Source organism: Musa acuminata, chromosome BXJ2-9 (assembly GCF_036884655.1).
Source record: "Musa acuminata AAA Group cultivar baxijiao chromosome BXJ2-9, Cavendish_Baxijiao_AAA, whole genome shotgun sequence".
Lineage (NCBI taxonomy): Eukaryota > Viridiplantae > Streptophyta > Magnoliopsida > Zingiberales > Musaceae > Musa > Musa acuminata.
The window spans coordinates 8983327-9010680 of record NC_088346.1 but is presented as its reverse complement, the minus strand read 5'-3'; the positions used below and the strand labels follow the sequence as shown (position 1 = coordinate 9010680).

Here is a 27354-nt window from a genome sequence, read left to right as displayed (position 1 = left end):
ACTGCTCTCTCTGTAGTTACTCCTCTGTCTTCTCTCCTTTCTCTTTCATGGGAGCCCGGTGGTCGCAGGGACACAGTCTTCTTGTAGGGTTCACAGTTCCTGTGTCGTGAACGCCACAAGCACCACTGTGGATGACATGCCTCTGTGGTTGTGGTGGTGGCACTGGTGATGGTGGTGCCACTCCTTGGACTATGTGATTGGATTTTCTGAAACTATCAAACAATTTTTTGTTTATGTCACAAACTCAGTTTGTGATCATTTTGAATTGATTTGGGAAGGTTAGATGATGAGAATATAATCATTATTTTGGACCTAATCATATTGAGCATATGGTTTAAGTGTATTAGGTTTATGGATTAATTATCTCATTAGATCCATCATGACAAATAATTCAGATTAGTTTCGATCCTAATCTGCCAAAAAACAGTCTTCTCCCTCCATTGTGCAAAATTTATGATTATGAGTCATAGTGAAGGCTAATCTATTTGGTACAGAAGGCTTTCTGGACTTTCTCAATCAAAAGTTCTTTATATCTGAATGTGGCATCCATGTTATCATTTGCAAGTTTAATTGCAGCATCAAAAACAAATAATCCCAGTTTAACTAAAGTAATAATATTTTTTTGAAATCTGCTACGTCGAAGAAGTCTTAAAGTTTTTTCAAGTTCGTATGTTAACTTGATGAGAACTTACTTTCCAAGTTCAGACGTTGGATACTCTTCACTAATTTACACGTTAACTTGACGGAAACTTGTATTCGCGCCTAACACCCGATAAACAATTGTTTACAAACTTATAATTATTCGTTCGATCTTCTAAAGTCCTTGTTTTCTCCTTCCTCTCTGACACTTAAATTACTCGCTGAATTATTTGTAAAGCTTCCCTCTTCGCGAGACGTCGAGTCTTGTTCACCACTCATTTTCAAACTAATCAACTTGTTGTTTTACAGGTCTTTCGGGACCTGTACGAGGTTACAACTAAGCTAACCTTTTACGAACTCATATATCGCAAAGACGTCTTATGACTTAGACAATCTCAGTTAAGTTTGAAAAGTTGACGTAATGATACTTCACGATTTAGGCAACGCCAACTAAGTCTATGATTTTGCTGTAAGAGTACTGCGCGACTTAGGCAATTACAACTAAGTCCGTGATATTATAACAACACCTCCCCATAAAAGGACATAACAGTTTTCTTTCTCTGCTATCACAAAAGTAACTTAAAAAGCTTTGGTTAAGATCAATAAAACATATAATTAGCCAAATAAATTAGAAAAGGAGAAAATTTGCAATGAATGCATCCAAACATGAAGATGTTGCAATTATCGATAGAAAAGATACATAATCACACATGGGTGGCCTACAGGAGTAGGAGAATAGGTTTGGAAGAATTTATATTAGGAACTAGCGCATGACAAAGGTTCAAATGTCGTGGAAGAGGCAACTAAGATCTACACAGAGCAAGTCAACCAGGTGCCAACATGGCATTCTAAAGTTCATCAGTGTATGTATACATCATTCAATGCGTACCTTATGCAAATTAGCTCAAAGGGCTTTCATCTCCTTGTTGCTCTTCACTCTAACCTTAGTTGTTCTGAACTAATGCTGAGAAAAGCATCTGATTTATATCCTCACCGATGTCTTTCTCGTCCCCTGAAATAAGCTAGCATCTCAGTCTTCTTTTCTGCAAGAAAGTTACTCATATTTTTATGTTATGGAGAAGTGTGCAGGTGCTATTACCAGTCTTTGCTCTCACTTGAGCTGTCCATTCGTCAATAACCTGTTCAATTGCAAGTATATTGCAAACGAGTTAGACTGCTTTGCCCACTAGATTGATCATCCCTAAGGGTATTGAGCAATGTGAAGTTGGTGAAGAGCTTCAATTTATAGGTGAGGAATCATAACAACAGTGCCTTCAATCTTAAGAAGTGCAACAATCTCATAGAGCATGATCATTTATAACTATAATGCAATCGAATCTAGAACAAACATGATGATTACAAGCTGCAGCTGCAAACAATTCCTGTCTTTTTCACTGCAAATCATTTAACCCAGTCTCGATGGATCAGTAATCCCATTGGGCAGTGAGATGAAATTTCTATGAGTAAGTTTGGATACCCTTTTTGTAGTATTATTACATAGTAATACAATCAAACAATTAGCATCGATAGAGATTCTACATGAAACGGTAGTTTCCAGTACCACTTGAAAAACTAAGCACAAAGGAGAAGCAAATAGTCGTATGCTTACACCTTCAGCAACAATGGGGAATGATTGGATCTACCAATTATATGCATTAACTGTCTAACAGGCCTTACATAACACGATTTGCCCTTCTGAAGACTCAAACCTCATCTGATACTATTCTGTATAGGAGCATTTCACAGTGTTCAATTAATGGTTGCCTATGACTTGCTTGTACAGAGTCACATAAAATATGAAGAACAGATTATGAAGCTTAAACAGAAAATATTTGATGAACCTCTGAAAAGTTTACTAAAAGATGAAAACAGGATATGAGAATGAACACACAAATTTATCAGAATGAATAAACAAAACCAGAGAATCCATCACCTGGTTCAAATTTGCGTATGCCATGTCATCAGATTCGCTCATTGAAGGTAGACCAGAAGAAGCCAATAACATCTGCAATGAATGCCTTTGCCCAACCAAAACTGATCTTGTTTTGTCAATTAAATCCTGCAGACGAAAACGGTGAGCAGACAGTTTATTCCCAATTTTAGTGGAGTTTGTTGCCAGAGTCTTATCAATATTTTCGTGACAAAAGGCCAACTTAGAAGCACGAAGCAGATGACCCAGCAACATATAGAGCTACAAAATATGGTAAATGATCACCATTTACATTGTACACTGATATCCTATGGAGATAGCATGACAGATTAGTAGTGATAAGGGATGCAGTAGTTTCATGTGAATCGTATACTTATCAATCAGGTTTCCTATGCAAAGATAACTTGCTAGATTTTTCCTTGTCTTAAACGAAGTCAATTTGTATCTCTGGTGCTACTCTAACCGAGGCTGCAAACAGGTGCATATTATCGAACACTCTTCGTACGCCGACATATCTATACCAAACCAAAGAGCCCAAAGAACAAGTAACACCATATGCTCCAAGATGATAACTTTCGCTTTCTACTAGATCATTTCGCTGCCCCCCCCTAATTGTTGCGTGCGGAAGAAAGAGAAAGAAGAACCTGTTTCTCAGCGAGCAGCTCGCGGCAGAGTTCCTTGAGCGAGACCAAGTCCTCCTGGATCTTCTTGATGCGAGCAACAATCTTGCAGGGATTGACCTGCAGGCCAAGGAGGTCAGAACCAGAACAATAACAGACAACAAGACCAGATAAAACCCTATGATCACGCACGTCGTCGGGGTAGGAACGCTGGAATTCCTGATCTAGCTGGCGCTGGACGAGGAGGAGGTCACGGCTCGCCCTGCTCAAGACCTTCATCACGTCGTCCACCGCCGGATGGTGGTGGCGGTGGCGCTGCTGCTGGTTCCCCCGCCGCTGTTCCGCCATCTCTCGCGCCTCTCCCGCCGCTCGCCCAATTTCGAATGCTGCGTCGCTGTTGGCCGCTCAAATCCGCTTAATAAGCTTCAAGCATCGCGGCTTTCGCGACCGTTGGATTCGAGATCAACAGTTTCCTTAAGATTCGAAAAAAATACAAAACAAAGAACTAAACCGAGCATTCGGTACCGCACAATTGTGGGAGACAAGAAGGAACTTTGGCACTCGATGGTTGTCTTTTTGATGGACCATTTCCTCGAAATCTCATCATCATGTCAACGCAGCAGCACTTGCACTGCGAGCCACGGTTGATGGTGGTGGCCATGGTGGAGAAGCAGCAGCAGGCGGTGTGATGATACAATACATGATTAGGTTTCTGAAGGTAATCGCTGGAACAAGCAGCTCATCAGGAACTGCAAACATCCACATCATGTCTTCTTTCTTGTCCAATCACAAGCGCACACCGCATCCAGATTCCACTTCCTGTACCTCATATCGACATTCCACCCTCGCAGATCCGAAAGCTTCCTCAAGGGCCAACTTTTGATGTCCACTAAGATCAATGGAGCAGTCGATTCCTGCCACCTCCTCATCGCACTCACTGTGGAGTTCCGCATGCAGCATCATCGCATAAGAAGTACAACGAGTCATGGCTGCAGATATGTGACAAAATGGACTGCATTGTCTTCCCCACCCTTCTTTCTCTCTTCTTCCTTTCTCCTGTTCACCCCTTCCGTCAGAATGGCACCATCAGAATCGACCGATCCGCACTTCTAGAGTTCAAGAAAGGCATAGTTGTCGATCCAGAGAACGCTCTTGGCAGCTGGAGCGAGAAGACTAATGTTTGCGGGTGGAGTGGCGTGGTTTGTGGCATGAATCCTGCACGAGTTGTCAATATTGATCTCAAAGGCAAATCTTTGGCAGGAGCAGTCTCACCATTCCTGTCCAATCTTTCTCGCCTTACCCTGCTTGAACTGTCGGAGAACTCGCTCCAAGGATCCATTCCTGCTGAGCTTGGATCTTTATCTAATCTTCAGCTGCTCGGTTTAAGAGGCAACAGCATACGAGGCACCGTCCCTGAGAGCTTCGGCATGCTTGCGAAGCTTCGCTATGTCGACCTCGGCAGCAACCAGCTACATGGCGACCTCCCTGTTGCTCTCCTGTACAATTGCTCACGGTTGAGCTACGTCGACCTTTCCACTAATCTGTTCACTGGTTTCATCCCTCCACAGCTGGGAAACCACCTTCCTTGTCTGCAGAACCTCCTGCTCTACTCAAACCAGCTCATGGGTGGCATCCCTCGCTCTCTATCTAACTCCACAGCTCTGGCGGAGATCGATGTCGAGAACAATTCCTTGGGTGGCATATTACCCTCGGAGACTTTGGTGAAGCTGTCTTCTCTGAAGATACTTCACCTCTCCTACAACAATTTCTCCGGTGACGGTCAGAATTCCAATCTCCTTCCCTTCTTCAATGCCATTGCGAATCTGACTCATCTGGAGGAGCTTGAGCTGGCGGGGAACAACCTGGGAGGTGAATTGCCTTCAACTATTGGCCATCTGAGTGCTAATCTCTCGGAGATCGATCTCCGAGACAATCTCATTCAGGGGATTATCCCATCAGAGATATCTAACCTTTCCGAATTGACTTGGCTGGATCTGTCGATCAATCTCTTGCATGGAAACATTCCCTTGGAATTGTTTCTTCTGCCCAATCTACAAAGGCTTTGGTTGTCTGGCAACTCCCTCTCCGGAGAGATCCCAACTCCTCCTAATGATCCAAGTCAGATAGGGCTGTTAGACTTATCGGGAAACAAGCTTTCAGGCTCCATTCCAACAGCCTTAGCAGATCTAACTCAACTGAGGAGACTCATCCTTAGTGAAAACTTGCTGTCGGGATCGATACCTTCCAGCCTGGGAAGCATGAAACTGGAACTCTTAGACCTGTCCTATAACAGACTCACAGGGACTATACCAGCTGACGTTGCAGGCTTGAGCTCCATGGCCATATATTTCAATCTGTCACACAACCTGTTACAGGGGGAGCTTCCCACGGAGCTGAGCAAAATGGACAAGGTTAGGGAAATCGATCTGTCGTCGAACGAACTCAGTGGCTTCATTCCTCCAAGCCTGGGAAGCTGCGAAGTAGTCGAGCTGGTGAATCTTTCTCGCAATCATCTTCAAGGACCAATCCCGGACTCAATGGGCAGCCTACTGAACATACAGTCGCTGGACCTGTCCTTTAATGGCCTCTCAGGGGAGATTCCAGCTTCTCTTCAGCACTGCAGCAGCCTCAGGCTACTCGACATCTCCTTCAACAACTTCACTGGGCCGCTGCCGCAAGCCGGCGTCTTCAACTCCTTGGCACCGCAATGGATCGAAGGGAATCATTTGTGCGGTTCGCTGCCTGGAATTCCCAGCTGTCATCGCAAGAACAGACGTTCGATCCATTCGCACAAGGCCCTCGTATTGATCGTCAGCATCGTGGCTGTATCAGCTTTCCTGGTAACAGTCATGTGTGCCACAGGTTACATGGTCGTCAGAAAAGTGATGAGCAGAAGAGAGGACGGGGATTCAGCAGGGAATCTTTCTCTGAACCTTTCATCAAATTTCCCAAGAATAACTTACAAAGAGCTCGCTGAGGCCACGGCAGGGTTCGAGACAAGCCGATTGATAGGCTCGGGTAGCTTCGGACATGTCTACAAAGGAGTGCTCGGTGATGGTAGCTTAGTTGCAATCAAAGTTCTGCAGCTGCAAACTGGGAACTCCACCAGAAGCTTCAAGAGGGAATGCCAGGTCCTCAAGAACATTAGGCACAGGAACCTGATGAGGATCATAACAGCTTGTAGTCTTCCAGATTTCAAAGCCCTGGTGCTTCCCTTCATGGCCAATGGCAGCCTGGAGAGCCATCTCTACCCGGAAACAGAGAAACCAGACTCCCCGCAGCTGAGCTTACTGGAGCGTGTGAACATCTGCAGCGACATTGCTGAGGGCTTAGCTTATCTGCACCACCATTCACCGGTAAAGGTCATCCACTGTGATCTGAAGCCCAGCAACATCCTCCTCAACGACGACATGACCGCCCTGGTATCCGATTTCGGCATTGCGAGGCTGGTCATGACAGTGGGAGAAGGAAACACGGCATACGCATCGACGTCCAACTCGACGGCCAATATTCTCTGTGGATCGATCGGATATGTCGCTCCAGGTGCCGCTTCCCATTGCTTTCAAGTGTTGGTACGTATCTAAGACAGTAAATCTTCAAGATGTAATCTTTCGTTCGTCGTCTTGCTTCTGAGCTCGAACAGAGTACGGATACGGCGGGAGCACGTCGACGAAGGGAGATGTCTACAGCTTCGGGATCCTGGTGCTGGAGACGGTCACCGGGAAGAGGCCTACCGACGGCATGTTCGGCAGCGAGGACGGTCTGAGCTTGCAGCGGTGGGTAAAGAGGCATTACCGCAGTCGACCGGAGGACGTCATCGACTCGGGTCTGATGAGGGAGGCGTGCCACCAGAGGCTGGAGGTGAGAAACGTGTGGGAGGTGGCGATCATGGAGCTGCTGGAACTGGGCCTCGTTTGCTCCCACGAGAGCCCCGCCGGGCGGCCGACCATGCTCGACGCCGCCGACGACTTAGACAGGCTGAAACGGTACCTTGGAGGCGACACGACCGTGACGTTCACGTCGTCCCGTGGGATAATAGCGTCGTCCACCATCGAGATGTCCTCCTCCAGCATCACAGCGGATGACTGGTAGCATCTCAGTGCTGCTGCTGCTGCTCTGCATCTTCTTCTACTTTGTCCTTCTGGGCATTTCAAGTAGAACAAGAAAGCAACCAAACGTGGAGAAGCTTATAGCTTTGCTTGTCGATTGAGCTTTATCAATTAAAATTGAGAGAAAATTGCATCGTTTCTTATTTATTCTCTTGCTTTTCCTAACATTGAGTCATATAAAGAGAGAAGGGACTCAGTGAATGATAATTATATAAGAAAAAATCCTGAAAATTTCCTGTTATTTTTTTATTATATTGACATAATGTAACAACTCCTAATTTAATTAGGCATCGAAAATGAGAAAAAAATAATTTAACTATTAGAGTGTTATATATATATATATATATATATATATATATATATATATATATATATATATATATATATATATATCTTGGTATGAGATCTTTTTTCATCATATAATTATTTTTTTATTAATATTAACAACAAAAGTATATAAAAATATTATGCACACTAATTATTTTTTTTATCGTATTTGTTGAATCTCGGATTTTGATGATGAAACTAATTGATAAGTATTTAAGATTTAATCTGCGTTTTGAATGACGCAGGATGCTTCGATTAGGGAGAAACGATTAAAGCAGGAAGAATCATGTTGGGCCGGAGAAAAATATGTCAAAAGATTAGTTGTCGTGCTAGAGGATCGGTCGACATATCGATAGAATGCTTCGGGCCATAGATTCGGGCATCGGGCCAAAAAGAGCAGAGATTGCGCTAAGGATATCGGAGTTACAGAAGTCAACTAATTGATTGGGCAATAGGCCACAAGAGAGGACGATGCGCCGAAGAATCAGACGAAGCGTCGATGGACCAATGACATGCCGGATAATATGATTCATGCTTAGTAATAATTATCTAGATCGAAGTGTGTTTTACGTATGTAGGAATAACCACGATAGCAAGACATAAAGCAAAATGAAGTTCCGAAGTCGAGAACGAGATTTTGTTGGGCGTTCGAGAGTTCGTCGAAAGTTCTGTAGGAACCAATCGAGAAGTCCAGGAGCTTGCTAAAGAAGTTCGTCAGAACTCGCTAAGAAGATCATCGTGAAGTCCCGGAGCTTACCGGGAGTCCACTAGAACATTGCCGAGAGATCATCAGAAGTTCGTCGGAAGATCGTCAAAAGCTCGTTGGAAGAAACTAGACTTACAAACTTGTTTAGCTTAGTAAATGTCTTAAAATTTATAGTTAGCACACAATTGAGATTGAAATTGAGCCAACACAATTAGGGGTCAATTGGGCCCATGTAAGGATTGTGTTGAGCCCAATGAAAGGCCCAAATAGTGACCCAATATGTGGCACCGTCATGGCATAGTCTTCGAGACTATGTCAGGCGATGGTTTCGCCGGCCTGGGCGTCCTAGTGCAGTGTTAGTGTCAGATTGACACTGGCGGTGGTACCGCCCGTACCCGAGAGACCCGGGATGAGATGTTTTTATGCTCCAAGTTTGAATCAACTTGAAGCCTATAAATACCCCTCTCATCCCTGGTTAAGAGACACAAGAATTAAGAGTAAAAATAGAAAGAAACGCTACTGCAGTCTTATATGAACTCCTCTCAAAAGTTCTAAGTGTTAGAATTGTTTAAGAGAGGAGTAAGTGGGGGTGTAAGGGTTATCTCCTTAACTCGGTAAAAGGAGAATCGAGTTATAAAAGATAATTGGTCTTCGTCTATAGAAGGAAGACCGATAGTGGATGTCGGTAGCCTTGACGGAAGAGGAATCGGTGGAGTAGATGTAGGTCATGACGACTGAACCATTATAAAAATCTGGTTTACTTTTTCTTTTGTATAATTTACTTTAACTGCAAACCACTTTGTTTACTTTCTTTACATCCACTATGCTCTTCTATACTAAGTCACCCCCCACCCCCCCCCCCCCCCCGACTAGTTCCTAACAATATTATCATTAAAAGCATCACTTTTATATGATAAATCTATCTAAGATAAAAAATAAAATATGATTTATGAAGTTATGATTTTGATGAGCATTTGAGTGGCGTGAGACTAACTTCAATTATAGAAGTATCCATTATTAAATCTTGAATTTTGATGAAATCAATTTATGAAGTTATGATTTAATGAGCATTTGAGTGGCGTGAGACTAACTTCAATTATAGAAAGATAAATCGATTGAAGTAGGAGAATCAAATATGGCCGGAGAGTATCATATCAAAAAATTAGACATCGGACTAGAGGATTGATTGACATACTAGAAAATGGATCTCGTGCCATGAGTTCGAGCACCGAGCTAGAAGGATCAAACATTATGTCAAGAAGATCGTATATTGTAGGAGGTTAATATGCCGATGGATCGGACAATATACCGAATGAGAGGACAATGCATCAAAGTTTCGGATGAAGCACTAAATGAACAAATGACATGTCGGACAATATATGATTCATGTTTGTAATCGTTTGTGTCTTGATCGAAGTAATTTATAAGTCTAATTGAGTTAGTTTTCGATGTAACCATGTCAACTTAATTAAGGGATTATTGGGCTTGAATTGAGTCTAATAAAAGGTCGATTTAATAACCTAAAGTTGGTTCAAGTGGTGAAACAGTACCGAGTGTACATTTCTGAAAAACTCGACGATGGTACTACTAGTGTTATAGGCAGTGGTATTGCCTAAACTGACAATGGTATCACTTATACTAATGATAGTACCGTCAGTACATAATCTTCTAGATTGTCAGACAGTAGTACCACCCAGACTGATGGTGGTACTATTAGTGCTCAATGCTACAGGTGATGGTATTGCCCAACACTAGCGATAGTACTGTTAGTATCCCAAAAATCCAGGGATAGGATTTTTTGGCTCCATTTTTTAAATAATTTGAGGCTTATAAATATATCACTCAATCTGGCTTAATGCAGCAAGAAAAGAGCACGAAAAACTTATAATTCTAAGTGTGCAAATTCTATTGAAAGTCTTAAGTTTCTTCCTCCACTAACTTCTAAGTCATTCTAAGGGAGGTATGATGATCACTTGTAAAATAGAGTTGTAAATGTTCTCTCCTAAACCCATGAAAAGAAAAAAAATTTGTAATAAGATTAGTTGATCTTCGCTCATTGAAAGAATATCACTAATGAAATCTGATAATCTCGACGGACTAAGAATTAGGAGTAGACGTATGTCGTGATAACTGAACCACCATAAATCTGGTGTGCATTTTCTTTGTGCTTTTGATTCTTATTGTTTACTTATTTAGTTACTCACTATTTTTATTCATTCCAAGTTAAACATATTTCCAATGAATTTTCATATCATTTTAACTTTTCAAAAATATTAATTTGCCCTCCTCCCCTCTTTATGATCCTAATATCCATGATATCCACCTAATAACAAAAAAAAAAAGGAAATATTTGACATAGTCCAAAATATGTCATAAGCATAAAAAAAACATATCATTGTATATAATATATCCATCTATAACATAAGCAATAAAACATCTAACATATATTAATACTATAAATAATCCCCCAACACAATCGAGAAATCAAATGCTTAAAAAAATAAGACAGGTTGAATTAATTTCAAATGGATGATCAAAATTAATCTGATTATATGTGTATATACTAAAATTAATTTTAAATGGTATATATTACTTATTTTCGTAAAATATTATATGTGGTATTTTTATTAAAAAATAACCTCAGATATATTTATAAAAATATTCTTTAAATGATTTTTTGGGAGATTAATTATTTATGAAAAAGAGAGTAGATGGGAGCCCAAACATTAATGGATTGGATTCGTACTACTCGGACATTTTGATGAGCTCATTGATGCGAATATATACACACATCCAGCATGAATCTACCCTTGCGTATGCTTTGGTCCCGTGTTTCGCACCACTCCGCCTTTATGGTTCGGGCTCAGCCGTGTGATCTATCACAGGATTCACGGAATTCCACTTACCACAACACAGTGATCTCGTAGTGAGGGCCCCACCCGTCAACCGTGTAAGGACGGAAGACCCTGAATGGCGCTTCTGCCAAGACGGCTGAGCCGACGTCTTCCTCCGTGCCCCACCGGGCCCCAGACAATGAGTGGGCAAAAGGTCTCGAACCCGTTGGAAGTTTGCGGAGTCGTGCGATCCTTCGCCTACCCGCATCTCCTCGCAATCCATCTCGCCTTCGAGTTCGAGGAGGAGAAGGCGACTGCCTCTGGTGCCATCAATAGACCGATGGTTCGGTAGATCAATAGGTAGATAAGATAACGAAGACGATAGGCTTCCGCTTCCCTTCTTCCTCCCCGCTCCGCCGTCCCTACTTCGTATTCCTTGCGCCGCTTCCCCCATGGCGGAGCTCCGAGAGCGGCTCCTCCCCCGGAAGCCCTCCACCTCCACCTCCGCCGTGGCTGTCGCGGCGGCCCGCGAGTCCACCACCGGCCGCCGCCCCCTCTTCCAGGGCGTCGACTTCTCCGGGCTCAAGAAGCGGGGGCAGAGCGTCCGCTCCTGGATCCGCGTCGACGCCGCCACGGCCGCGTCGCAAGTCATCGAGGTGGACAAGTTCACCATGATGCGGCGGTGCGACCTCCCCGCGCGCGACCTCCGCCTCCTCGATCCCCTTTTCGTCTACCCCTCCACCATCCTCGGCCGGGAGCGGGCGATCGTCGTCAACCTCGAGCAGATCCGGTGCATCATCACCGCCGACGAGGTGCTTCTCCTCAACTCCCTCGACAGCTACGTCCTGCAATATGTGATTGAGCTGCAGCGCCGCCTCGCGGCCGGCTCGGGGGACGTGCTCGCTGGTGGTGAGCCGTCGCCCGATGACCTGCCGTTCGAATTCCGTGCCCTCGAGGTCGCCCTCGAGGCCGCCTGCACTTTCCTCGACGCACAGGTGCGATCTTTTCTTTCTCCTCGTCTATTCTCGCGATCTCTTCTATTCCGATTTGGATTCAATTCCAGGTCTTTTACGCAATAATATGGTGTTAATTCCTGAAACTTCAATTTAATTTCTTGCTTTCATTGTTTCACCATTTATACATAGTGGTGTGAGTGATATGAAACTAACTACTGTTGGAAACTGATGTCAAAATTAGGATCTTGAGTATGTTTTAGTTGATTATCCGTGGATAAATAGATAAAATCTAACGTTTATGTTTAGATTGAAATGGAATTGGATGTAGAATTGATGCCATTTGAGTAAAGATTTTGGCTATCTTTGATATGACATTAAATTGGTGTTAGACAATGGCCTCTCCAATAACCATTGCAGGCAATTGTATAAGCAATTAAAGGGTTTGGTGGATGATGGATTAAGTAAATGATGGCATCAATGCAAGACCTAAAAATTGATATACTTGCTGATAAGCAAATTAATTCAATGGCAAGTAGCAATACACAGTTCTTCACAACATTAATGCTGGAGAAAGGATTTGATCATTTTGGTAATAAGCCATCACATGGTTATATTGAGCAAGAAAAGATATGGCTAATCTCACAGACTTAAATGCTGAAGGTTCTCACTGATCTACTATTTTTTTTCCTACCTGCTGCTTATGATTCTGAGTAAAAGCATTTATTACCAATAAGCTACAAATAATAAAACTGCACCTTTATCTGAAAATGGAAGAGTTGACTATCTCAAGCAATCTTGTAAGCAAATATAACCTTGAGATGGGTTCGGTAATCAAAATTTAACATTCCTTTAAGACATGATTAAAAAATTTTACTTGCTTTTTTGTTGATTGACTACTTTTATATGACTATCCCCATGCTATGAGGACGTAGAAGATTTTCACTCATATTTGGTATATGGTGAATTCTTCTTGTCGAGCTACTTATTTGTCCTATATTGGTGCAACTCTTTCCTGCCAAGGATTCTGTCCTATAGTTGGTTGTTCCTGATCATACAGTACTTGTGAAGGCTCAAAGTTTCCTCAAATGAACTTGTACTTAATGAATGTGATTTGATTGGTGGTGCATATATGAGTACTTCTGGAATTAGCTATAGAAAACTCAAAGTTCTCTACATGATTTTTTAGGCTGCAGAACTCGAAATTGAAGCGTACCCCTTATTGGATGAGTTGACATCGAAGATCAGTACTTCTAACTTGGAACGTGTCCGTCGCTTAAAAAGCAGGCTTCTTGCTTTGACTCGGAGAGTTCAAAAGGTATGCCAACACGTTATCTGCTGCTTAACAAATTTATCATTGTTTTCAGACTTGCTAATTATATGCCAAGCTTTTGTAGGTCAGAGATGAAATAGAGCAGTTGATGGATGATGATGGTGATATGGCTGAAATGTATCTAACAGACAAAAAAAGGCGGATGGAAGCATCATTTTGTGGCGATCAATCTTTCCATGGGTTCAATTCTGCTGGTGGAGTATCAGTTTCTGCTCCAGTTTCACCTGTTTCTTCACCACCTGAATCTAAAAGGCTCGAGAAGGCTTTAAGTCTTGCCAGGAGCAGACATGACAGTATGAAAAGTTCCAGCAGCACTACATCGAACATAGAAGAGTTGGAAATGCTGTTGGAAGCTTACTTTGTGGTCATTGATAGCACCCTGAACAAGCTAACTTCGGTAAGCACTGCAATATTTTCATAACTATCCTGTTATCATATATTTGAAAATCTGAACAGTTGGTCTGTTGCACTTTTTTTTTTTTTGTGCAGTTGAAGGAGTATATTGATGACACAGAGGATTTCATTAACATTCAGCTGGTATTTTTTGCTCTTGCTTTCCTGATGTTTTTTAAATCAAGGTTAATCATTGCTTGTATCCATTTGTAAAAGACATTGATATCGAAATTGTTGCTAGAGTGTTCTATAATTATTATATTAACAAAGAGTACGAGCTTGTAAGTGTTAATGGGCATGAGTACTGATCCATTATCATCGAATACGAGGAAATGGAAAAGAAGAAGCTTATTTCCAAACTGAAATCACTTTTTATCATATGGTGTACAATTTAGAGCAGACTTGGTGAACAATTACATCCATATTCTTTAACTTGTATTTTAAAATCCTGACTGACGAAAAACATGATGACATGGATCTAATAATTTCTTTGCTACCTAACCTGCTTATACTGTAATGGAATGGTTTAATGGTACATTTATATTTGAATAATATTATGTCTTCACCAGTTCATGTAAGAACTTTTGCTATCTAATGATGGATGTATGTTGAATGGTATACATTGTTGATAGAGTCTTTGACTTGCTTGACAAGGATGCCAGCTGTGATGACTGTGAAATGCAGCAAAATCTCCAGTGCAGTTTATGTTCACATATAGGTTGTCACTATACCAAGCTAGGTAGCCTTATGGAACAGGAATTTAAATCCGCTGGAAACATCTTGCACTTTTAGCTACATAGTAACTTGACAAGTTCAACTTTCCCTAATTTGGGAGCATATAAAACAGCAACTGCTGTTTTGTTATAGGACATCAAACCAATTGACTCCGACAGAAATTTTTTTGTTTATTCTGCTGATCAAAATTTATTTATTTCTCCAAAATTTCTTTACTTCAGTTTGCACTCGAGTGGTGAAGGATATTCCCATCTCCTTGAAAGAAGTATCAGTATATGTATCGTGTTTGAAAAATTACACTCTTAGCCAGTATGGAAGTGGCTTTGTATTAGACATAAGACAAGATAAGAACAATGGTAGTTTAGAATTGAACGGTCAGATATGGTTTTTGAATGAGTGCCTCAAGCTTAAACTTTGCTACTCAGATATGGTAGACACTATGCTACACTGCGCTCAGTTGGAATAAGGCTCTTTGTCTAGTTTTTGTTAAAGCCTTTGCTTTGCTAGCCAAGCAAACTGCCATCTGAGAGGTTGCAGGTAGGTTTGTAGATCTCTAGTGAAAATGGTAACCTCAAATTTTTTTATGAGGACTAGTACTATATCTTAAGGTTAAATGAAGTTGAGTTATATTGCTATAGACTTTTGCCGGACACTGCTTGCATTTTCATTGAATTATCATGTATCTTGCATTGTTCTTTCCATCTGATAATTGTAAGTAGCATTGTAGTGATACTATGGTCGATACTCTTCTGTTTGTATCATGTTTTTTTTGCTTTGGAAAATTGTACAATAAATTACATACTGAGTCGTGAAGGATCGAACCATCAGGCCATCTATCGAGTTTTGTTTTCTTTACTATCACTAAAGGCACTAGTTTGTTATCAAACTGTATCATTCATGAAATGGACATCAAATTTATAACTTCAAGTGACCCTAAATCCATTAGTATTTGACATATAAATTTTTCCGCTGCACTTACACTGCTTCAGCATCAAGAATACATATCGCAGTATTTTATGCAAAAAAAGGCCATCAGTTCTGTTCCTCATATGCATTTGTTGTTTTGAATAATTGATTTAGTAAAATCCTTACACGAGTCATATTGCTCTTCCGTTTGACATGGATTACTTCTTCTTTCAGGATGATGTCCGGAATCAGTTGATCCAGTTTGAGTTGCTACTAACTACTGCAACATTTGTCGTCGCCATATTTGGGGTTGTTGCAGGGATCTTTGGCATGAACTTTGAGATCGCCTTATTTGACGTACCATCGGCATTCCAGTGGGTACTTGTGATTACTGGAGTATGCGGCCTAGTTATTTTTTGTTTGTTCCTGTGGTATTTCAAGTACAGAAGATTAATGCCCTTGTAAGTAGTCATTCAGAGTATATCTGACATGCCAAAAGGCTCTTCATCTTCATCCTGCTGCAGTATTGTAATACAAAATTCTGTAAGAGCCCATTATTTTGTTGGCTTACAGTTCATATGAAATTCTAGCATATTGCTAGAAGCAAAAGCTTCAGAATAATATTTTATTATGTTAACAAAGGATAGTTTTATTTGATGGCAATTTCTGTTGCATTATTCTCTCACAACAGTGTGTTTCAGATGGGCCATATGGTGTGTATGAAAAATTATCACTGGTGCAATCCTTACAATGTTGAGATCAGCCACCTTTGCTCATCAGCCAGATGTGGTATCCTTTCCTCATCCTCTCAACCTAAGTTAACCAGACTTGTTGGTTCTTAGCCTATCTAAGTCAGCTAAACACAAACCTGACCTCTCTTACATACAATCGAAACGGAACTCAGCATCGCAGGCTGATGAAGGGAATTCAACATCTTTCTCTAATTCGATCTCTCCTCTACATTAGAGCCGACGAAGACACTTCGCAAGCTCTTCCGCTTGCAACGATGAAGGGGACGAGTTCGACTGAGACGGGCGAAGCGTCCACTTCGATACGTTTTAGTTTCGGATTCGAATCCGAATCCGATACCCTCCAAACGATGCTCCTCCACAGGAAGAGGCATCACACTTGTCGCACGTGACCAAAAAATATTATAAATACCATTTTCTTAAAGAAGTATATATATATATATATATATATAAAGAGCAACCCGACGATTCCGGTGCAAGAATGGTGGCGGCGAATCTGAAGGCGGAGACGATCTCGCTGATGGACATGCGGGCGGCCATGCAGGCGAGATGAACGCTATCATCGAGTCCCTCTGCGGCCCTGGTGGCCCCGGGCTCTCCGGCAACCTTGTCGACTCCGAGGTGACGATGTCTCTCCCCAAATCCCAAGCCCGTTACCGATCGAGGAGGACACCAACGGGATCCCTTTCTTCTTCTATTTAGTGAATTCCCTTCCGTCCTTCTGATTTGATCTCTCCATCGCTTTCATGCTCTACGTCTTCGGATTGATCGATTTTCGGAGTATTTAGTGGAAACCCTTCGTTCCTTCTAAAATTGAGCTTCGATGTTGATATAGGGGTTTCCTAGGGCAGATATCGAGTTCCGGCTGTTCGATCGCAACGTCATCGGCTCTCTGGTACGCTGGTGATGTCTTCTATGCTTGTAATTTATAGGGAAGCATGGTGGTCTGATACTATGTTAGTATTGCAATTACTACTCTCCTGGGTATTGTCAGCTGCTGTAGTAGAGATTTTTTGATGGAGTTATCTTGTCACATCCTGGATTATTATTATTATTTTTTTTTTTTCACACAGGTCAAATAAATAAACATCACTTTATTCATCATCTATAACCATTTATTACAATTCATTTATTCATCAAATTACAAATAGAAAAGTTAACTTCAAGAGTCATCCAAGTGGCTCTACCTAGCGGTAGAGGAAGGTTCGCTCTCCACTGGAATCCGATTTAGTACTAGAGGGAGGCTGCTCTGAAAATCAAAAACAAAGAAAATTCAGCAATGCTGAGTAGGAACCTCAAAAGTCAAATCAAAATAAATACATGATCAAAATTCAATCAATCATCCCATTGGCGTATATCAAGTACCCGAAGGAGCACTCCCCCAACAGCGGATGGAGAGGCTTTATCCTACGGGACGAGTTTGTGTTCTCCCAACAGCGGATGGAGGCAAACTCATATCACACTCCCAACAGCGGATGGAGTGGTGTCCCACACCCGCCAAAGTGGGGACACGTTCCTCCCAACAGCGGATAGAGGAACCGTCCAGCCGCCACGTCTGACGGCCCGCTAATCCCCGAAGGGAATCGCCCTACCTGCTCTCGGCAGGAATATAATCTCACACTGGTCATATCCATTTCGAGATGAAATAACATATTTAAAACATCTCTTTCAAAAATCATCAATATCAAATAATATAAATTAACCCTCAATTGACTTGAACTCTAGTTTAATCGATTCAATTGAACTCGATTTACTAGAGCCTAACTGAACTGATCTCTAATCCTTATTTAACTGGTCTGGAACCACCCTAGACTAGTATAATTTAGACTAGATTAAGTTCAATTTAGGTTAAACTGACTTGAATAAGTCAATCAATTCGAATCACCCTGAATTGATCAAGACTAATCAAGTTTAGTTTAATTCAATCAATATTCGGGCTCAAGTTCAACAATAATATTGGGCTAGATTGAGCCAGTTCATCTACTGGTCATGTGCATTATACATGATTGAGCATGCATTACATAAAACTGCCCTGGCCCATGGACTAGTCATAGTATATACCCATTAACAACATAAATGAAAACATAATAATGCATTAAAAGATAGATGAGGAGAAAAGCATTAATACAAAGAAATAACATTCTCAATTTGACTAGAAACCATAAGACATTAAAAGAGGGACTAGGAGATAAGTTTTAACACAAGGAAATAGCTTTCTAAATTCAAATAAAAATCATGTTTTTAACACATAAGATTTCAACATATTCTAGTCATATTTTAAATCATTTAGAATAATATATTTTAAATTTCAGATCAAAGAATATCAAAAAGGGATTTTAGATAACATATTCTAGTCTAACAAGATTTTAATCCAGATAAGATTAAAGATAAGCTGTAATACAGAAAATATATCATATAAAACATATACCTTTTTAACATATTTAATTCTACAATAAAAACCTTAATCATGGGTCAAATAATATTATGAAAACTTTAACTGATTATTTTAATACAAAAAAATTGACATTTAAAGAATTGATGCATATTTTTCAAACTATAAAACTTTCAACATTTAAAGAATCAAAATAAAAGCTAAAACTTTTAAGAAAGGTAGGGAAACCTACCTCTTGTCAATAGGGTGTAACTCCTCGTTCTCTTGTCAACAGGGTGTAACTCCTCGTTCCTCCCGTTGTCAGGCTCGACTAGGTAAGGAACGAAAGAGAGAAATCCCTCCCCTTTAAATAGGAGGTGGTGAGCCTCTATTAAGGGAAATAAAATTTAATTTTCGTATTTATTTAATATAAATTATTTCCATTTAATATACTAACGAATATGATATCATCATATTTGGAATACTTAATAGTTATTTCCTTAATTCATATCAACAAACAAGGAAGTAGATTAAGATTTCCTAAATTATGATGGCAAGTAAGGAAAACAAAATTTAAATCTCAATCTCAAATATTTGATTTGATTACATTTCTCCCCTCCTATAGGAAATTTGGTCCCCAAATTTAGCTTACCTTAGTAGAATAGATGAGGATACTGCTCTCGCATATCTTCTTCTCTTTCCCATGTTGCCTCTCGGTCTGAATGGTGTTGCCAACAAATCTTTACCAAAGGTATAATTTTGTTCCTTAGAACATGTTCTTTCCTTTCCAAGATCTGGGTTGGTTGTTCTCTAAAAGTGGCATCATCTTGTAGTTGTAGAGGTTCGTAAGAAATGACATGTGATGGATCCCTGATATATCTTCGAAGCATTGACACGTGGAATACATCATGGATGCTAGCCAAAGCCGGGGGCAATGCCAATCTGTATGCTACAGGCCCAACCTTTTGTAAGATCTCAAATGGGCCAATAAATCTTGGGGCTAACTTTCCCCTTTGACCAAACCTCATAACTCCCTTGGTTGGCGACACCTTTAAGAAGACGTGCTCACCAATTTCGAACTCTAGATCTCTTCGCCTTCGATCTGCATAACTTTTCTGACGACTTTGAGCTGTTAATAATCTTTGGTGTATAATTCGAATATTATCAGCATCTTTTTGAATTAATTGAGGCCCCAAAAGCTTCCGTTCTCCCACCTCATCCCAATATACAGGTGATCTGCACTTTCTTCCATAAAGAGCTTCAAATGGAGCCATCTGTATGCTAGAGTGGTAACTATTATTATAAGAAAACTCAATTAGATGCAAGTGCATATCCCAACTCCCACCAAAGTCTAAAGCACATGCTCTTAAGAGATCTTCAAGAGTTTGTATTGTCCTTTCAGATTGGTCATCAGTTTGGGGGTGAAAAGCTGTACTAAATTTTAACTGCGTGCCCAAAGATTTTTGTAGACTTCCCCAAAATTTAGAGGTGAATCTTGGATCTCTATCTGAGATAATGCTAACTGGCACCCCATGATATCTAATGATTTCCTTAATATATAAGCTTGCTAGTTTATCCAATGAATACTTCTTGTTAATAGGAAGGAAGTGAGCAGATTTAGTAAGTCTGTCTACTATTACCCAAATTCCATCATATCCTTTCACAGTCTTGGGTAATCCTGTCACAAAATCCATAGTGACTTGCTCCCACTTCCATTCAGGAATCGAAATCCTTTGCAACTTTCCCGCAGGTACTCGATGTTCTATCTTCACCTGTTGACATATCAGACATTTAGAAACAAACTCTGCTATATCTCTCTTCATACCACGCCACCAATAGTTTTGGCGTAAATCTCGATACATCTTAGTAGTCCCGGGATGGATATTAAATTTTGATCTATGTGCCTCCTCTAATAATTGCATCTTTACTGGATGGCTTTCGGGAACACAAAGTCGATTGTGGAATGTAATAGAACCATCTTCGGCTTGGAGGAATTCAGATCTAGATCCTTGAGCTATGTCCTTAACTATCATTTGAAGATATGTATCTTCCTTCTGATTTTCTTTAACCTTTTCCACCAAATATGATTGTGCCATCAGACACGCAAGAAAACCTTTATTTGTCTCCGATAAAAGTTTAAGTTTTAAGTCTGCCAACTCCGTCATCATAGAATTCCTTTGAATATTCATATGGGCTACAAGACTGTAGGTATTTCTGCTTAAGGCATCAGCAACTACATTAGCTTTCCCAGGATGGTAGTTGATATTAAAATCATAATCCTTTAGAAAGTTCAACCACCTTCTTTGTCTCATATTTAAATCTTTCTGTGTGAAAATATATTTGAGACTCTTATGATCTGTGAAGATTTCGAAAGTCTGTCCATATAGATAATGCCTCCAAATTTTCAGTGCAAAAATGATAGCTGCTAGCTCTAAGTCATGAGTAGGATAGTTCTTTTCATGAGGCTTTAATTGCCTCGATGCATAAGCAACTACCCTCTCGTTTTGCATTAGAACGCAACCAAGCCCTTGTAGTGAGGCATCACTATACACTACAAAACCTTCTCCCCCTGAAGGAATCACCAAGATAGGAGCACTGGTTAATTTCTTCTTCAATTCTTGAAAACTTTGTTGACATTTATCATCCCATATGAATTTTATGTTCTTTTGTGTCAACTTGGTCAATGGTGCTGCTATTTTTGAAAAGCCTTCTACGAATCTTCTATAGTATCCAGCCAAACCCAAGAAGCTTCTAATCTCTGAAACATTAGAAGGCTGCTTCCATTTTATCACAGCTTCAATCTTGTGAGGGTCAACAGATATGCCAATGCTCGAAATTACATGACCGAGAAACATAATTTCATTGAGCCAAAAGTTACATTTACTTAACTTGGCATATAGTTTCTCTCGCCTTAGGACTTCCAGAACTGTCTTAAGATGGTGTTCATGCTCTGCTATGCTTTTGGAGTAGATCAAGATATCATCAATAAACACAATTACAAATTTATCGAGATAAGGGTGGAACACTCTATTCATGAGATCCATGAAGGCAGCTGGTGCATTTGTGAGTCCAAAAGGCATTACTAAGAATTCATAATGACCATATCTTGTTCTAAAGGCAGTTTTCTGTATGTCTCCTTCCCTTATCTTTAGTTGATGATACCCGGATCTCAAATCAATCTTTGAGTATACTTGAGTACCTTGAAGTTGATCAAACAGGTCATCTATTCGAGGAAGAGGATATTTATTCTTTATGGTCACTTGGTTGAGTTGTCTATAATCAATGCATAGTCGCATAGATCCATCTTTCTTCTTCACAAATAGGACAGGGGCACCCCAAGGTGATATACTAGGTCGAATAAAACCCTTGTCCAAAAGCTCTTGGATCTGTTTCTTTAACTCCTCCAACTCAATTGGTGCCATTCTATATGGAGGTTTAGAAATAGGTGCAGTACCAGGTAGAAGATCAATTGTAAATTCAATCTGTCTATTTGGTGGCAGTGCAAGTAGATCTTCAGGAAAAACATCTGGAAAATCCCGTACAATGGGGATGTCCTTTAATACTGGCTTCTTAGCTTCTTCTCCAGAAATAAAGGCCAAGTATCCCTGACATCCCTTTAGTAATAGTTGGGTAGCACTCAAGGCTGAAATAATAGAAGGGAACTTTTCTTGAATCCCGATGAACTTGAAATGTGGTTGATCTAGAGGTGAGAAAGTAATAGTCTTCCGAAAACAATCGACACTTGCATGGTATGCGGAAAGCCAGTCCATACCCAAGATAGCGTCGAAATCTTGAAATTCTAGTAGAATAAGATCTACTAGCAAATCGTGACTTTCAATAGTAATAACACAGTTTCTATATATCTGATCAACTATCAAAGAGTTTCCAACCGGTGTTACTACCATTAATGCATTATTCATTGTCTCACGATTCTTATGCAGTTTCATAGCAAAACAAGGTGATATAAAAGAATGCGTAGAACCAGAATCAATAAGCACAGATGCTGGCATACCACAGAGTGTGATGATACCTTTAATAATAGATCCCGAGGCTTCAGCATCTTGATGAGTCAGTGCATAGACTCTTGCCTGTCCTTCCTCTCTGGGTCGTAGCTGTTGTTGTCCAGTTGTTTGGGGTGGAGCTCGGCGTTGATATTGCTTCCGTGGGCAATCCTTCGACATGTGCCCCGGTTGTTGACAATAAAAACATACGCGTTGTCCCATGGGGCATGAGGTGGAAACATGATCTGTCTTCCCACAGAAATAACATCTTATAACAACTTGATTGCTAGGAGCTCCTGCTTGTTGATGCCCGAACTGTTTGCCTTTTCCTTTCTTTGAGGGTCCAGAATGTGATCCCCCATACGTAAATGGTGCAGCACTAAAAGGTCGCTTTCGATCCTTTGCTTGCTGTAATTCATTATCCAATTTCTCTACTACCAAAGTTCGATTTAACACTTCAGCATATGTTGGTAAAATCAGTACTGCAACAGACTTTCTAATTGATGATCGAAGTCCCCTCTCAAAATGACGAGCTCTTTGACTTTCATTAAAAGCAATATGTGGAGAGAACTGAGCCAACTCAGTGAAATGATGATCATATTCCATTACAGTTCTATTTCCTTGGTGGATGCTAAGGAACTCTTGTTGTTTCTCAAAGCGAACTGAATCAGGAAAGAACTGCTCATAAAATGCATCTTTAAAATGTTCCCAAGTTACCACATTACCTCCAGCCTCTAACATCCTCCTTTTTGAGGTCCACCAAGTGTCTGCCTTCCCTTCCAAAATGAAAGAAGCGAAAGGCACTTTCTGATTTTCCCTACATTCGATAGCTTCGAATGTCTTTTCCACTTGACGAATCCAACGTTCAGCAAAGATTGGGTCTGGCTTGCCCTCAAAAATTGGTGGTCCCAATCTCTTAAAGTGATCTAAAGTATTATTCCTACCCCGTGGAATTTCATCTCGTTCCTCCTGACGCTCAAAGTATCCTCTAATAGCATTGAGGACTCCGTGTACGTCATCTTGAGTATTGACGGGTGCTGGGGCATGAGGGGCATTCTGCGAAGTCGGAGAAGCTGGCCCATAATTAGTGACAGGTGTACGGGAGGACTGGGTTTGCTCTACGATGCGTGGAGCTTCCAAGTTATTATTTGTTTGAACACCTCTCCGAGTGCGTAGACCAATAGCATTGCGACCATGAGCTCCCCGAGTGACAGGACCACTAATCTCTGGAATTGGCTCCATTACTCCTATAATATGTTAAAGACAATCATCGGTTAGAGTCAATCAAGGGACCTAATACACCTACAGGCCCTAGACCATGCTCTGATACCATATGTCACGACCCCGGGTCTGATGAGCTAACTGGCCAATAACTCCATTTTAGACCTCAACGGCGGACCAAAATGCTTAAGCGGGAAGTTACGTAGTACACTCATCAGGCCCTTATAAGCTAATCACACACATTCCCCACTTCCGATGTGGGACTAATGGGATATTACACATTTGAGTGGGGGTGATTGTAACACTCCTGATTAGTCCCACATCGAAAGTGGGCAGGATTAAGATTGACTTATAAGGGTCTGATGAGTGTACTACTATCAACTTCAGCTTAAGCATTTTGGTCAGTGGTTTAGACCAAACAAAGTTGATAAGCCAGTTAGCCCATCAGGCCCGAGTCATTATATTTGGTATCAGAGCCGACCTAGCATTTGGACAGGGTGAGAGGGCTCGAGTAGGAAAGGGCTACCTGTAGACGGAGTCAGAGGACTCGTCACGGCGTGGAGCCACCACTGGGCTACGCCTCACATGCACTATGCTAGGGTTTGATCTGGGTTATGTTGGGGCTTGACGAGGACGTCAAGCCTTTGAGTGGGGGTGATTGTAACACTCCTGATTAGTCCCACATCGAAAGTGGGCAGGATTAAGATTGACTTATAAGGGTCTGATGAGTGTACTACTATCAACTTCAGCTTAAGCATTTTGGTCAGTGGTTTAGACCAAACAAAGTTGATAAGCCAGTTAGCCCATCAGGCCCGAGTCATTATATATCTAGTGGACTAAGATTCAATTATATGTTTTGGTTGCAGCTGAATTTGAATTTAGAACATCACATGTTACTATCAGTTTGCACTTTGTTAGCATTAGTTCAATTTATAGTTGACTTGTTCAGTCTGATGGCACCCATCTTATATATTCTGTTAGTGGGATCTGTTACCTGGCCAAGTACTCTATCATTTGACACTTTCTGAACCACATGAGGGAGTACAAATATGATAAATTAGATGCTTAAGAGGCCTGATGTGGTTCTTTCTTTGTTATTGCTCTCTATTGGGATACATAAAAAAAGGAGTTGATGTAATCTTCTGCTAAATCATATTTTCTGTCCTGCAATGCTGCGAAAGGATCACAAGGGAATCACAGAAAGTTGCTCGTTGGCGCCAAAGAGTTCAGGTATGAGGTTAAAATAAAACAGTGCTGTCTGCTTAGTCATGTACTTAAGGTTAGAGGAACAAGGAAGTTGGCATGGTTTACATTGATGCTGCATATCTGATAATGGTCATTCGTTTGGTAAATTACTTTGAAGCATAATCATGCTTAATATGCACATGTTAGGTTGACGTTGCTTCTAGATATAATGCTTGTTTGGAACCTTTGTCTAAGTTGTTTAACTCTGTGCATGAAGTCCACAGCAACTACTTCATGTAGGTGCTTATTATGAACTCTGAAAACTTGCCAGCGGGAAAGAGAGACTTAATTTAGGACCATAAGCTCCCATATGATTTTTTTAGACTCTCACTTATCTGACATATCCGTTAATCCAGTTGTTGTCAGAGTATGTGACTAAAATAAGAAAGTACTGTAATTAGAGGTTCAAGTCTGAATCCTGTAACTAGAACTTTTGGCTTACTCGCAGATATGTCAGTTTCTCTGTCTGAAAATACATCTCAAGATTCTTCGACAATAGAGGAAGCGGTATTGAGCATACCTTTTGCTATTATTGATGAAATTGCTGATGACTCACCTGTTGCAGAAGATGGTCTGCTGCTCATCGATGAATTTGTGTAGTTTGGGAATGTTGAGAATGGTGATAACTTGCAATCAAGGCTCGTGGCCGAAGCGCAGTCCAATCAGGGCAATCCAATACCTTTAGTAATAGTCAGGCAGGGTGCATTGATGAATATAACCGTGGCACCTCGACCATGGCATGGTCCTGGAAGTTTGGGGTAGGTCTTATTCCTTGATCTTTTTCACCTTTATGCTTGAATGTTTGAAATTATTTTCTGATCATTTTCTTGAGTTCTTGAAGGTCATCACAATGAGAAACTTTCAAGGTCAGCTTTCTATGTTTGTTAAACGGCACATTGCATGAGTCATTTGTCGTCCATGTTCTAGGAAAAATATCTATCTATTTAGCATCCATGACCATTGGCATCTCGTGACCGGTACACTTGCTTTCTATGTTTGTTTGACTACATATTATATGAGTCATAAGTCGTTCATGTCCCAGGCAAACAAATCTAGCTATTTAGCATCCGTGACATCAGTTGCATCTTGTGACCAGTACGCTTGATTTCAAAACACAACAGACCATTTTGAGAATGGAAATAGGGTTTCAAGATAACTTGTATGCATATCAAATTGAGTTGCTTGAGTGCACGTCTGTAATCCATTTTGTTCAAGTTTTTATGCCTGAATTGGATTTATTCCACCAAGCTGAAGGACCGTTTTGTTTTATCATTTGGGCTCAACTTCAGTTGTTAGATGGAAGGTTTAACACTCTTCAAATACATTATGTTGTAGGATGTTAGGCATAAAGTATATCAAGAAAGATTATGTCTTAGGTGTATGTACGACCTGTGATCATGGATTTAAGTACTTGTCACCGTTATTGTAGAGATCCTATGGCAAGTGTTCTTGCATGACTTCGTACATGGGCGGTCGCGTGCTTGTTTTGATGTGACTGCAGAATTTACTTGTTCATGGTTATGTTAGTGTACTTAGCTATACAGAAGCCCCTCCATTGCGCTTACAAGGGTACTTTTCTCAATGCAATCGAATTATTTGAGGTACTAATGAGCTGTGCCCTTAGATATGTTGGCAGCAAGCAAGCAACATGTCTATTCAACAGAACCATGATTTTAGCAATCATGTCCGAGATTTTTAGATTTCACTTCACGAGAGTGGATCATTAAAGTTGTTGATCTTCAAACAGAATCTTTTAATAAAAGCATGCCATCAGTTCGCTTTGACTTTTTTTTTTTTTTCCTTTTGCACTCCTCTTGCTAATTGAATGGCTTGGGGTCATGGCCAAAAATGCAGCTCGCTACATGTGATAGTCCGATCAATTAACAGAACCTTAGTATTTAGAGCAAAAGGGCATGCAATTTGAAAGTTCATGCTCGAGTACATCCATCGTTCTTTTCTTTTGCATCTTGTTACAGTGTAGCAAAGCCTGTAGGTTTTGTATAGTTCGTGTAGATTGAGAAGATAATAATATAATCGATTCATACCAAACACACTCATTATCCTCATTTTCTGCATCTGAGCATAGTGAATTGAAGTCTTTGGAATTTTGTATTACTTTCTGAAAATTGGGGTGGTACTTTTGCAGATGCCATTTTCGGATCCTGTGGTTGTCCTCTTGTGATGATGAGCTAGTTATATTCATCTGATACCAATGGCGCGCCTAACACTTGGGCCAGATGTTTGTTGGTATTTTTGTATTTTCCTTTTGGTATCGAAAACCT

At 40.7% G+C, this 27354-nt stretch overlaps 4 protein-coding genes across 4 annotated transcripts; 3 read left to right on the top strand and 1 right to left on the bottom strand.

Annotated features, from left to right (window-relative positions):
* Positions 1-1290: 1290 nt before the first annotated feature.
* LOC135623008 (uncharacterized) lies at positions 1291-4000 on the bottom strand. The gene is made up of 5 exons (XM_065125460.1): positions 3382-4000; positions 3214-3309; positions 2573-2698; positions 1739-1778; positions 1291-1651 (listed from the first exon to the last, which is right to left on the bottom strand). The coding sequence occupies exons 1-5, from the start codon at positions 3535-3537 to the stop codon at positions 1584-1586; spliced, it is 486 nt and encodes a 161-aa protein (XP_064981532.1). The 5' UTR covers positions 3538-4000; the 3' UTR covers positions 1291-1583.
* Positions 4001-4048: 48 nt separating this feature from the next.
* LOC135623007 (putative leucine-rich repeat receptor-like serine/threonine-protein kinase At2g24130) lies at positions 4049-7463 on the top strand. Its single transcript, XM_065125457.1, has 2 exons — positions 4049-6732; positions 6833-7463. Exons 1-2 carry the CDS (start codon positions 4197-4199, stop codon positions 7279-7281), a joined length of 2985 nt encoding a protein of 994 aa, XP_064981529.1. The 5' UTR covers positions 4049-4196; the 3' UTR covers positions 7282-7463.
* A 3955-nt stretch (positions 7464-11418) lies between these two features.
* LOC103997852 (magnesium transporter MRS2-1) lies at positions 11419-16148 on the top strand. The gene is made up of 5 exons (XM_009419177.3): positions 11419-12160; positions 13308-13436; positions 13516-13848; positions 13941-13988; positions 15720-16148. The coding sequence occupies exons 1-5, from the start codon at positions 11618-11620 to the stop codon at positions 15948-15950; spliced, it is 1284 nt and encodes a 427-aa protein (XP_009417452.2). The 5' UTR covers positions 11419-11617; the 3' UTR covers positions 15951-16148.
* Positions 16149-16701: 553 nt separating this feature from the next.
* On the top strand, positions 16702-27320 carry LOC108951276 (uncharacterized). Its single transcript, XM_065125455.1, has 6 exons — positions 16702-16855; positions 17070-17129; positions 25009-25057; positions 25521-25579; positions 25673-25830; positions 27219-27320. The coding sequence occupies exons 1-6, from the start codon at positions 16784-16786 to the stop codon at positions 27277-27279; spliced, it is 459 nt and encodes a 152-aa protein (XP_064981527.1). The 5' UTR covers positions 16702-16783; the 3' UTR covers positions 27280-27320.
* Positions 27321-27354: the final 34 nt, after the last annotated feature.

Coding starts and splice junctions, on each gene's coding strand:
- LOC135623008 (XM_065125460.1), bottom strand. CDS start 3,537: ATGGCGGAACAGCGGCGGGGGAACCAGCAGCAGCGCCACCGCCACCAC. Junction 2,699..3,213: donor AGCTGCTCGCTGAGAAACAG/GTTCTTCTTTCT, acceptor TTTCGTCTGCAG/GATTTAATTGACAAAACAAG. Junction 1,652..1,738: donor TCAAGTGAGAGCAAAGACTG/GTAATAGCACCT, acceptor AGCTTATTTCAG/GGGACGAGAAAGACATCGGT.
- LOC103997852 (XM_009419177.3), top strand. CDS start 11,618: ATGGCGGAGCTCCGAGAGCGGCTCCTCCCCCGGAAGCCCTCCACCTCC. Junction 13,437..13,515: donor TGACTCGGAGAGTTCAAAAG/GTATGCCAACAC, acceptor AAGCTTTTGTAG/GTCAGAGATGAAATAGAGCA. Junction 13,849..13,940: donor CCCTGAACAAGCTAACTTCG/GTAAGCACTGCA, acceptor TTTTTTGTGCAG/TTGAAGGAGTATATTGATGA.
- LOC108951276 (XM_065125455.1), top strand. CDS start 16,784: ATGAACGCTATCATCGAGTCCCTCTGCGGCCCTGGTGGCCCCGGGCTC. Junction 17,130..25,008: donor GCAACGTCATCGGCTCTCTG/GTACGCTGGTGA, acceptor ATGCTGCGAAAG/GATCACAAGGGAATCACAGA. Junction 25,580..25,672: donor CTTCGACAATAGAGGAAGCG/GTATTGAGCATA, acceptor GAATTTGTGTAG/TTTGGGAATGTTGAGAATGG.
- LOC135623007 (XM_065125457.1), top strand. CDS start 4,197: ATGGACTGCATTGTCTTCCCCACCCTTCTTTCTCTCTTCTTCCTTTCT. Junction 6,733..6,832: donor GATCGGATATGTCGCTCCAG/GTGCCGCTTCCC, acceptor GAGCTCGAACAG/AGTACGGATACGGCGGGAGC.